At 33.8% G+C, this 12,062-nt stretch overlaps 2 protein-coding genes across 2 annotated transcripts; one reads left to right on the top strand and one right to left on the bottom strand.

Annotated features, from left to right (window-relative positions):
- Positions 1-5,081: 5,081 nt before the first annotated feature.
- On the bottom strand, positions 5,082-8,206 carry LOC100243115 (protein translation factor SUI1 homolog 1). The gene is made up of 5 exons (XM_003633243.4): positions 8,092-8,206; positions 6,307-6,414; positions 5,974-6,179; positions 5,482-5,535; positions 5,082-5,361 (listed from the first exon to the last, which is right to left on the bottom strand). Exons 2-5 carry the CDS (start codon positions 6,341-6,343, stop codon positions 5,317-5,319), a joined length of 342 nt encoding a protein of 113 aa, XP_003633291.1. The 5' UTR covers positions 6,344-6,414; positions 8,092-8,206; the 3' UTR covers positions 5,082-5,316.
- Positions 8,207-8,314: 108 nt separating this feature from the next.
- On the top strand, positions 8,315-11,885 carry LOC100263618 (APO protein 4, mitochondrial). The gene is made up of 2 exons (XM_002273963.5): positions 8,315-8,935; positions 10,907-11,885. Exons 1-2 carry the CDS (start codon positions 8,682-8,684, stop codon positions 11,640-11,642), a joined length of 990 nt encoding a protein of 329 aa, XP_002273999.2. The 5' UTR covers positions 8,315-8,681; the 3' UTR covers positions 11,643-11,885.
- Positions 11,886-12,062: the final 177 nt, after the last annotated feature.

A 12,062-nucleotide genomic window follows, 5' to 3' on the forward strand; every position in this document is an offset into this window, starting at 1 on the left:
GTTTTATGGGCTTTCCTTCCAACCATCTTCCTCCCTTGATCTTATTACCTGTACAGATGCAGATTGGGCATCTTGCCCTGATGATAGACGTAGCACCAGTGGCTACTGCATATTTTTTGGAGGCAATCTGGTCTCTTGGTCAGCCTCTAAACAAAAGGTGGTTTCTCGCTCCAGTACTGAATCCGAATATAGGGGCTTGGCTAACACAGCAGCTGAACTCACTTGGATCCAGTCCCTGCTTAAAGAACTCTTTGTTCCCCTGTTTCAGCCTCCTGTTCTATATTGTGATAATCTCAGCACTACTTATTTAGCTGCAAATCCTGTTCTTCATTCTCGGGCTAAACATGTGGAAATTGATTATCATTTTGTTCGTGAACGAGTCTTGCAAAAAACTCTTGATGTTCGATTTCTCCCATCTGAATATCAAGTTGCTGATATCTTGACCAAAGCTCTTTCAACTCAACGTTTTCTTCATCTCCGAAGCAAGCTCACAGTTCTTTCTTGCCCTGTGTGCTTGAGGGGGGATGTCAAGAAGTTAACAGGTTGTTTAACAACTTAACAGGTTGTTTAACAACTTAACAAGTTGTTTAAGTAGTTAACAGTCTGGTTGTTGTAACTAATTAGAAAGTGGTTAATAACTGATTTTTAGATTCCTGTATATAAGAAACAGAGGACCTAACAGAGGGTAGTTTTGCTGTAGCTCAATTTCAGTTTTTCATCTTTCTGGTTTTCTCTCAAACAGATGCTCTGTACATCTCGTTCTTATCTTCATATCTCTGAGTTCTTTCTTTCGTTTCATGTTGTCACAAGTGTAAAAAATGCTTCCACACCTTAGGTATCCAAAACTGAAGAGATGAGCTTCTGGGTTGAGCCAAGGAAGTTGACCATATTTATGAGATTGGCACTACTTCAGATGTCGCACTATCTCCCGTTCGCACAATCGATGAAGACTTGGCTACACCAGAGTCATTTGATATTGCAGTGGCAGATGGAACTGATACATTGCCTTTGATAGAAACTGATCAACATCCTCCAACTGTAGTCACTAACCTCCCAATGCAATGCTAGTGACACCCAAGCCCACGTGCACAATTCCATTTTTGCATGGCCACCTTTCTTGGCCCATTTCCAAAGCCCACAAACTTTAAAAATTGATTTTCGAAAATCTAGTTTCCAAATAATTCAACTCTATAATCTTTCATCATTAGAATTTTGAGGTCCTAAATTCCATTTTCCAATAATTTTCTAAAATTCCAACTTTCATATCTATTTATTTAATCTTTATTATTATTTATTTTTATTATTATTACTTTATTTATTGATTTATTTACTAAAATTCCATCTCTAAACTTTTTTAAAAAAAAAGAATTCCAATTCCCAAATTTAATTCACAAATTTCCAAAATTCCAATTTCCATATCTATTTATTTAATAATTATTATTTTCGTTATTATTATTATTTCATTTATTTAATCATTTATTTTAAAATTCCACCTTTAAACAATTTTTCAAATTTTCGACTTTCGAATTTAAATTTCCAATTTCAAAAATCCCAATATTCACGTTCATTTATTTAATTATTATTTTCGTTTTTATTATTATTCTTTTTATTTATTCATTTATTTATTTTTGAAAATTTCGCCTTTAAACAATTTTTCAAAATAATAATAATTATTATTCTCTAATGAAAATAGGGCCCCACAAGTTTAATTCTCTCATGATGCAAATGGTTTGGCAGCTAATATTTTGACTCATTTTCCAACTAAACCTACCATTTTGCACCTGGGCCACACGTTGCATGGCCATCTGGACATGCAACCTATCACCACCATTCATTACTTATTCATTTATTCATTTATATCTTGACATTAGAGTTCAATTTTTCAAAATTTCGACTTTCAAATTTAAATTTCCAACCTCAAAAATCTCAATATTCACGTTCATTTATTTAATTATTATTTTCGTTTTTATTATTATTATTCTTATTTATTTATTTATTTTAAAATTCCATATTTAAACATTTTTTCAAAATTCTGACTTCCGAATTTAAAATTTCTAATTTCAAAAATTCCAATTTTCACATTTATTTAATTATTATCATTTTCATTATTATTATTATTTTGTTTATTTATTTTAAAATTTTCCATCTTTGAATAACTCTTCAAAATTTCAATTCCCGAATTTAATTTCCAATTTCCAAAATCTCAATTTTCACATTTGTTTATTATTATTATTATTTTATTTATTTATTTATCTATTTATTTTGAAATCTAATTTCCAAAAATCCAATTCATAATTTAATTCTTCAAAATTCAATTCTCGAAATAATTTTATAAGACTTGATTTTGAAATTAATTTTCCAAAAAATTCCAAAATTCCGAATTTAATTTTTAAAATCCCAATTCTTAAATTTAATTTTCAGAATTCCAATTTCTTTCAAATAATTTTCAAATTTAATTTTCTTAGCTTTAATTTTCATACAATTTTCCAAAATTCCAATTTTCAAACTTATTCTTTTAGAAATTTCCATTCTCAAATAATTTTCCGAAATCCCAATTTTCGCATTTAATTTTTAAGAAATCTCATTCCCAAATAATTTTTCCAAGTTCCAATTTACATGACTCCCAATTTCAAATTATTTTTCTAAAATTCCAATTTTCCAATTTAGTTCTTAAAACTCTGACTTTCAATTTAGTTTCAAAACTTGATTTTCAAAATTTGTCTTTCGGATGGTCTTAAATCTTTTAAATTCTTTATTTGATTTGTTTATTTGCCTAATTTAATTCTTTTATTTACTCATCTTTCACATAATTATTCATTTATTTATTTTATTATTTTACTTATTTTATTTGTTTATTTATTTATTTGTCATTATTATTGTTATTGTTATTATTACTGTTATTTTCTTCTTTCTTTATTTTCCTTTTCTTCGTTAGAATCTTGATTCACCTAAATCTAATTTTTTAATAAAAGTTCTACCATTTTTCATTCAGGCATGCATCTTGTGATTTTCTTCGGTTTTTAATTATTTTCCTCATTTTTCACTGTTTTAATAAGCATGAAGACAATTTTCATAATTCCAAGATAATGAAATTTGTGAGATTAATTCATGCAAGATCAATTGGGTTTTGGTGAAACTCAACATATGTGATTTTCTCATTGATTGATTGATTGCTATGCTTGATTGACTTACCTCACTCTATGACATGCACAAAATTATTCCGTATTTGTTCGCTAACTTTGTCTCTTATGATGGCTTGTGACTAAGGTACGCTTCGTACTTGATTGTGTTTATCAATTTATTTGTTATCATGCATGTCTTACTTTCAAACATTTGATTACTGTTCAGTATCTATATTTAATAAATCAATTGTCACACTTGTTTCATTTTATTAGTAGAGATCCATCTTTTGGGGGTTAGAGGGGTACTATGGTCTTTACTTTCCCGATAAGTAACATAACCCCTTATTATAAATACATATGTAACAAATAAAAACCCTTACTAAACTATAAAATATAGAACCTTTTTAGTATTCAATTATTTAAATATAAAACCCAAATCCATTACTCAAATAAAAATTCCCTAATCAATTTTTAAAAACCAAATATTAAATGGTAATCTTTGGAAACTTTCTACACTTAAATGTACTTCCCAACATTGTTGAGTCAAATGATCTCCTATCAAGAATGCATGCGTGTGGTGAGTCAAGTGTTTGAAGTATTTAGCTCAAAAGTTAATTACCTAATTGGTAAGCACATTTTGAATTTTGACTAATTTGATATTTGGCCAGCATATGGAATCATAAAAAGTGTTGGGGTTGGGTGAAAATGTTTTGATTTATTGAAGAAGACATAAAAACATGGACAAAGAAGACATCAACCTAATGAAGGAGAGAGATAGGAAGGACAATAGAGCAATTTGAAGAAGCTTTTATGTTTTCCTTTTCCTTTTCCGTTGTTTGAAACCATCTTTGGACATGAATGGTTAGATTCTTGGAAATATGTGGTTATGTACGTATATGGAAAAAGGGTCAACACCCACTTAATCAGAGATTCTCCTTGATGAATCGTATTCCTCTCTCAAAAGCCACCCGAAATCTCAAGGATCAAGACTTTACATGACATTTCAGAAAGGATTCTTTTCTCCAACCTTCTATTCTCTCTTTGGAATCCATATGCGCACCTAGTTTTACTGAGTTCTATGTTAATGATTATCCAGAGAAGGAGGTCTCTATAGGGCCATCTGAATTATATTGGTCTATAGGGCTCTCTGAATAGATAGAAGGGCTTTAGAGGGTTTAGAGGGCTTTATATAGTCTTTAGAGGGTTTTTATTTTCTTTAAAGAAAATAATATATAACTAAGATTAATTAAAAATGTATATATTTTAAATTATTTAATATTTATATTGAAAAATGAAAATAAGTGAAATGAGTTTGAAGTAATATATAAAAATAATTTATTGATTTTAAATCCATTATTATTTTTTTTTGTTTTTTCTTCCATTTTTTCTTTCTGTTTTCTTTCCCTCGTATTTTTCTTTATATTTTCTGAAACCAAACATAACCTTCAAGTTTTCAATTTGGAAAAAGTTTTAAATTCTAATTTTATTTTTTAATTTTTAAAATCAATTAAAAAATTTTATTCTAATGAATATTTAGATGAATGTAAATTAATTTTGGAGTTTTAATTAAATTGAAATTGATTTATTTTGATTTTGTATAAGACTTTTCCCTTGGGATAGAAGAAAAATCTTCTGCCTCTTTTCACTGCACAGAAATGAAGCCTAAAATGAAAAGATCAAACCTCCAAATCCCTATTTAAACAAACCTTCAACCATACTTCCATTAATCAAAGACTTACCTATTTCCTAAGTACATAAGGCAAACAATATTTTGATGGTCAAATCAATAGGATCTTCAATTCTTATCAACAATAGTTTAATTAAATCAATTTTTTAATTTCTAACAACTCCCAGTTCAAGTTCAGATCCCCTTCCAATGGCCTCTGGACTAAGTGAGGTCTCTAACTAACCCTTTTCCTATAAAAAAAGGGGCAACAAAATCATAGATTGCAAATTTGGTTGTGGTCAAAGAGGAAAATATTAATCCAACTAAAGCAGATGGTTTCCAAATAAACCATAATCCTTTCACATTACACACTTGAAAACAAAAACACACACACCACAGAAGTACTGTAATCTCAAAACAGTTCTGACCCACATATGACTCTTTCTCAAGTTCAGATATTATACTAGTAGTTACTGCTCCCAACAGTTGATAATTTGCATATAGAGATTTGTTTTCTGCTAACAGAGCTCAAAAACCATGGATCTTGATGTTTTCCTTCTTCACAATGCCAGCCTGAATGAGGGAGAAGCATCAACAAAGTGAGCATGATTATCATAATATATGAATACAATTAGCGGATCATAATATATACATGGTATCATAATCAAATTATGCCTGACTTATGAATGATACCTGCACAAGGAATGTGGAAACATTCTTCCTTTGATCACCCTGAAGTTGAATGACCTGCACCCATAGGAAATCAAAATACCAACTCTCCGAAAATGGTGTATTACAGAAGGTAGAAATATTGATGATGTGTTTTTAGTAGAAATGTTTTCTTAATAAGTGTTTTCGGGAGAATCACTTATCAAAATGCTACAAGTGATTTTTCAATTTTTTTAAACATACTTTCTAAATTTTGCTAAACGCCTGATTTTTCTTCAGATATGCTTTCTAAAAGCATTGCCAAACACACTCTTAATTTTCTACTAGATTTTCATTCAAAAATAAAAGGCTGGTGGAAGTTTTATTTAGCATGTAATCAATTCTTTGCCCTTTAAAGAGGGAATCAATGCAAGTTTCAAGAACAATTGCAGGATCATCTTCAATGATAGTAAAACCAAAGACTGGAAGGTTTAGATATGAGCTCTATAGGTTTTAATGAAAGGGTAAGAGGCAAACCTGGCCTAGCTCAGGGTCCTGGACAACAGTGCCATTGCAGCAGAACTCCTTCTTGAGGTCCTTGAGAATCTTGTTGTAGCTGAATTCCTTCTTCAACCCTTGCACGGTAGTCAGGCTTTTCCTCCCATTACGCTGCTGGATACGCACATGGACGTACTCTTTTGTCCCCGCGCCCGAGTCCTCAGCATTTGCATCAGCAAAAGGGTCTGCCTCATCACAACATACCACAAAGAATGGCATTACATTTGGTCACAGGGATGTAAATGGATTACTGGTTTCTAGATTTCATTAAATATTTGAGAACATTTATTAGTCTGAACAAAGAGAACATACCAAAAGTGGTTGGAATATTTGCGTCGAGTTCAGACATGAAACTTGGCTGATGGATGGAAGTGATTGAGTAACCTAACAGAGATTGCTTTTAATTTCAATCAAAATGCTCTGTGCCAAAATAGAGTGAATATAACCAAATTAGTTAAAAACCAAGCAGAAATATCATGAGGAATTTAACCATGTCCAGATCAAAAATCCAATCAGTCAAAGCCTAATTAGAACCAAAAAATTCAAATAAGATAGAATAATCTTGGATTGCCAAAATTAGAAGTATAAAATGGGCAACTGTCACATATATACAAAGAACTAATTTAAGATAAACAAAATTAACTTGTGATTTCTAATGAAGCATAAGAGAATTTTCAGAACCAATCTGTCATTCACATTGAATCACCTAGTCACTCTTCTGTTAATGCCTGGATTAAGACCAAGATCATACAGAAGAAGAAACAAGTTTGGAGTGGTTGTTTGATGGGCAAATGAGCTGGGAATAAGTTCTGATTTCTGAGTGGCTGTAACATCCTTTTAAAATAAGGGTATGAATCATCCTCAAAACATTAAAATAAAGAATTTTAGAAAGATCAAAGTCCAACAAGCATCCCAATAAGCCAGACTAGAAAAAACCAAAATAATAAAAAAACAACAGGTCGATCAGTAACTGAAAAATGATGAATGCAACCTAATTGCACAATATCCAATAACGTATTCAGAAGAATAACAAAGTTCATGGTGGACATAAATACTTATGGCTGAGAAGCCCAACAAACTAAACGAGTAACCCTTATAAACGAAGAGTAAATGCACTTGAAATCATCAATAATACATGCCACAAAATCTAACCATACAAATAATAGTAATCCAGAACTAGAAGATAACGAAGGAAACTCAATTATACCAAACCCAATAACCTGTGAAAAAATTGAGTCTGATGACGAGCTCCAACATGTACATATAAAACTAAGAAAACCACAAAAGCCAAACTAGGAAAAGCCAATAACACCAGAAACGAAATGTTGAGAAAAAAGGGTATATCATGAAATCATCAAGGAATCAACAATATTTAACCAATAACTTTTGAAAATATGAAGACAACCCAATCATACCAAATTCAATGCCCAAGGGGAAAAAAAAAACCTTGTATTCATCATGTATAAATACAACCAAAGCCCCAAGAAAGCAAACTGGCAAAAACGCAGTATACCAAAATTCATATTTTATCTGATGAAACCACCAAGAATCGATGCCCCAAGATCCAAACCAGGAATATGAGTAATCAGTGACTGGAAAATCATGCACGCTTTCAATCATACCAAACTGAATTATGGAAAACTTGATGTCCAACATACTTTTGAATACCAAGAAAACCCAAAAAAAGGCCAAATAAGAAAAAAAACCAACAACACCAACATTCATAATGATTTCCTTCTTAACAAAAAGTATTTACAATCAAATCACCAATAATTCAAACCCCGAGATCTAAAACCAACAATAACAGCAATCAGCAACTACAAATTCATGATCAAGTATACAAAACCCTAAAATATAGAAGATAAAGATGCATATGTAGAGCTAAGCAGAAAAAAACCAATAGAAAAAATTTCATATATTGGAAAAGGCAGTGAATACATAACCAGAAGAACAATTTTTTTAATCGGAGATCACCAAGAGCTCAAACCCAAAAATAATATTAAGCAACAGCTAGACGATCATGAACAAAACCCCAAATCGTAGAAAACCCACAAATAGAATCAGAAAAAATAAATTGTAGAAGAAAAAAGATCGTACCTTTCCCACAGATTCTGGAGAGGAACAGAGAGAGAACAAGATAAAGAAAGAGAAAGGGGGTGGGTTTAAGAAGGCTGCTCTTAACCACACAAGTTGATTCTATCTAACCCTGGTTAATGGTGTAGAGTTAGTGGGTTTCGTACGTATTTATGTGGGCCTCCCACTTTTCTGACCGTCATGGGCCTGAAATAGACGGTCATGATTGCAACCCATATTTGGCTGGGTCAGGTCCACTCTCTGCAGATGCTTTCGGATCCGGATCAGTATATGGGTCGGGTCACCAATTTCCAACCTAAAATAAATTTGGAAGTCCACCCTCGATGCACACACCGGAAAAGAAGCTCCTTCATAGTCTGACCCGAAATATCGGATTCGATTCACGCCCTAGTTCAATTCGTTTCAGTGAATCCTGACGATAAGCGAAGAACCCATCTACCTTTTTCTGCGGTTTCTCCAGGAATTTTCTCTATTCTCCATTGCTCGTTAATTGTTTGATGTAATGTCTCAAAGAGAACCCTCTTTACATTTTCAGTTTTCGATTCTATAACAGCACCAGGAGAGAGCTCAGAGTTGTGTTTGCTGCTGTTGTGATGGCATTGAGGGGGAAATTGTGGCATTGTTTTTTGGATGAAGCTAGTGGCTTTGCCATGTATGCCAGATTTTATAGCGTGAAAGTGGACTTGAAAAAGCTCAGGCCAATGATTCTCAAGAGAATTGAGAATCGAGCTAAGGAGTATCCCATTAGCAGCATGATTCCGGTTGCGCAGGATGTGCTCAAGGCACGGTCTCTGCTCATCCAAGGCGTGTCTACCCTCATGAATGTTTTTCCTGTCATGGCCTGCAAGTAAGCCCAGAAAATCTTTACTCCATTTAGGATTGATTGTGTGATTTATGATCAATATCTGTGTCTTAGAGGATACCCATTTGATTAAATTATTCAGTTGAATGCACAGTTAAAGATATGATAGGTAATGCATAGAATGAAATGACAGGAGTGGCTCTTCCCTGTGCTGACCCTCCTCTCTTATTGGAGTTGTGACCAGCTGTGTGAAAGTTAATACACTAAACACATCAACATGGATAGAGTTGAGATTATCTTTAGTATCGAATGAAACATGTTGATAGTCTTATTGGTTACTCTCCACCCACCCCGGTACTGCAGAATGCTTATTCTTGCATCAAATTGGGTTTCTCTCATTAGCATTTTTCCGTTAAAGGTGTGGCGTGAGTGCTGGATGACTTAGATAATATAGAAGTGTATCAAAATTAGAAGTTGATTTTTCAATTTTGACTTTATGCAGCGATTATTAAGCCTGATTGTGTGATAGACTAGATTTTGTTGAGCTCCAAGAATGATGTTGCGTGACTAAATTATTATGGCCTAACCAATATAGAGTATACTTGAAGATCTTGAAAGTGTCATGGGGATTTATGAAATTGTTGGGAAAATTCACTGCTCCCATGAAATTTTGTTAAAATCTTCTAACATTTAAAAATCTTAGTGGTAGCTCCATTTTCTAAATTTAGTGTAGTTTAAACTTGTTTCATGAAATGCCAGATGTTGACAAAAACTCCAGAGAAACTTCCATGTGATACTTGATATCATTCTGTCTTAGGCTTGTAAGCTCGGGAAAAATTTAGCACTCTTTCATTTTCTTTTTATAGGAAATTAGTATGTTCTTAGCATTCATCTAGAAATTTGATGGGGTTTACACTATGTGACAGAGAGATTGTTACTTCAGCGGTTTTCCTAATCCTCGTATCAGACAACTTGACACATTTGTGTGTTGGGCTTCGTTTTAGGCACCTATACTTTCCCCAGATTGCTATTTTGTACACTTAGGTGCTATTTGGTTTGACTTTTGGAAGCCAAAATCAGTTCTTTAAGCCCAACAAGAGTTATTATATGTGTTTGGGTGTTTTTAATAAAGCCTTTGGTTTCCAAAAGAGCTTAATGGAAAGTAAGGTCAAGGTTGTTTCTCATGAAAGAACATTTTTAGCTTATGCAAGAAGCTGTTTTATGTTTAATGAAACTTGAATAACACCTAAACTGTCCCTTTGAGACCATGGTTTCAGCTTCAGCTTCTGCTTTTGCCTGAAAGTGGAAGCATAAGTCTATAACACACACGGCCTCAGTATCGTGCAATGTGAAGATCTCACACTGCCTTCATGCCAAGTATTGTCGGTATGGAATAATGTATACTATCATCTCTTCAGGATTCGGATAAGGAAGATCTACCAGAGATTTTGTCCAATTTTCAACGATCAGAAAGAATTATGAGGATGCCAGTTCATGATTATGTTTTCAGTACAACAGTCTATATGACTCAGAGACTACATTATGCCTTGCAGAGCACCTTATGGCCTTGCACTTTTAAGCCTGCATGCACATGCAGCATTTTGTAGTAGTGGGTAGTACAGACCTAGTTGCGTTTTATAAGTCAACTCAGCTTCATCCAAAGAGAATTGTATTACCTTCTCATACCACCTATAAACCTCCATGTAAACAGTAATCTGTGGGGAAGTGATATCTTAAACAGCATCCTATGAAGGAAGTGTAAATTTGAATAACTGAATACTTTAAGTGACCTTGTGCCCTAACTATGACTTCACATATTCAAAAAATTTGAAGGCCAAGCATTTGATCAAGTGGCTATATCAAATTTATATTCAAGCTCACTTGAACCCATGGAAACTCACATATTTATCTCTCTCCTGTGGAAAGAACTTGATCATGCTGCTGTTTGACTACACATTCTGTTCCCTAAAAAGAAAAAACTTGGTTTCTTACTCCATTAATGGAACACTTTTGTAGGTTCTGTCCAGAAGTATATATTGGTGAGCAAGGTCACTTGATTCAGACTTGCTATGGTTACAAGCGCCGTTCCAAGAACCAGGTTCATGAATGGATAAGTGGTAGCTTGAATGATATACTAGTCCCAGTAGAAACATTTCACCTACAGAAAATGTTCCAAGATGTAATCAAGCACCACCAAAGATTTGATTTTGACCGTGTTCCTGCAGTATTTGAACTATGCCTACAAGCAGGGGCTGATCTAGATGAAGAAAATTTGAGTTCCAGCAGTTGGAAATCTGAAAGCACCTTTAGTGGTGTCCATGGAACCAAGTCTTTGTCACCAGATGAACTGAAGTTCGTAGCCACTGGAACTTTGAGGGCATGGGAGGTGCTTAGATCTGGCATTCGGAGGCTGCTGCTGGTTTACCCTGCAAAGGTTTGTAAGTACTGTTCAGAAGTTCATGTGGGACCATCTGGGCACAAAGCTAGGCTTTGTGGGGTATTTAAGTATGAAAGTTGGCGGGGTGCCCATTTCTGGAAGAAGGCGGATGTAGATGATTTGGTGCCTCCTAAGATTGTGTGGCGACAGAGGCCTCAGGATCCTCCTGTGCTTGTGAATGAAGGGCGGGATTTTTATGGACATGCACCTGCAGTGGTGGATCTGTGTACAAAGGCTGGTGCTATTGCACCAGCCAGGTATCACTCTATGATGAAAGTGCAAGGTCTGCCAGGACCTACTGGGGTCAAGTCCTGAAGCTCTCAGTTGCTTCATTTCCAGAAGTGTGGACTTCAGGGCCCTTCATCTGGTGCATCTTGGGGCTGGAATTTTTACAGCCCTTCAAGTGGTGGAGAGTTCTTCCTAGTTCTTATATACAGCAAGAAATTTGTAACATAATTTTTTGACATTAGATATGCTCATTTGGGAGTTGCAATCACCAGGTGTAATCTTTGTACTTGTTCATCATAATAAGTTGCTCGATCGCCTTTGCCTCTTTTAGCTCAGGAGTTATAGAAATTCATTGATCAGTTATTAATCTTCAAATGTATGTGAAATTGATTGATTAGTTATATTTTGAAATGTGTGTGAAAAGACAAAGCCAGACCTCATTCTTGAGGTATTGAATGTTAGTAGCTATTACAAAAATCATATTAAATTAAGCACCCACAACCAGTA

The sequence above is a fragment of the Vitis vinifera genome, chromosome 12 (genome assembly GCF_030704535.1).
Source record: "Vitis vinifera cultivar Pinot Noir 40024 chromosome 12, ASM3070453v1".
Classification (NCBI taxonomy): Eukaryota; Viridiplantae; Streptophyta; class Magnoliopsida; order Vitales; family Vitaceae; genus Vitis; species Vitis vinifera.

Excerpts from the sequence above, each read along its gene's own strand:
- LOC100243115 (XM_003633243.4), bottom strand. The coding sequence starts at position 6,343 with ATGTCTGAACTCGACGCAAATATTCCAACCACTTTTG. Across the intron at positions 6,180-6,306 it reads AAATATTCCAACCACTTTTG|ACCCTTTTGCTGATGCAAAT; the intron begins GTATGTTCTCTT and ends GTGATGAGGCAG. Across the intron at positions 5,536-5,973 it reads AGGACCCTGAGCTAGGCCAG|GTCATTCAACTTCAGGGTGA; the intron begins GTTTGCCTCTTA and ends CTATGGGTGCAG.
- LOC100263618 (XM_002273963.5), top strand. The coding sequence starts at position 8,682 with ATGGCATTGAGGGGGAAATTGTGGCATTGTTTTTTGGATGAAGCTAGT. Across the intron at positions 8,936-10,906 it reads TTTCCTGTCATGGCCTGCAA|GTTCTGTCCAGAAGTATATA; the intron begins GTAAGCCCAGAA and ends ACACTTTTGTAG.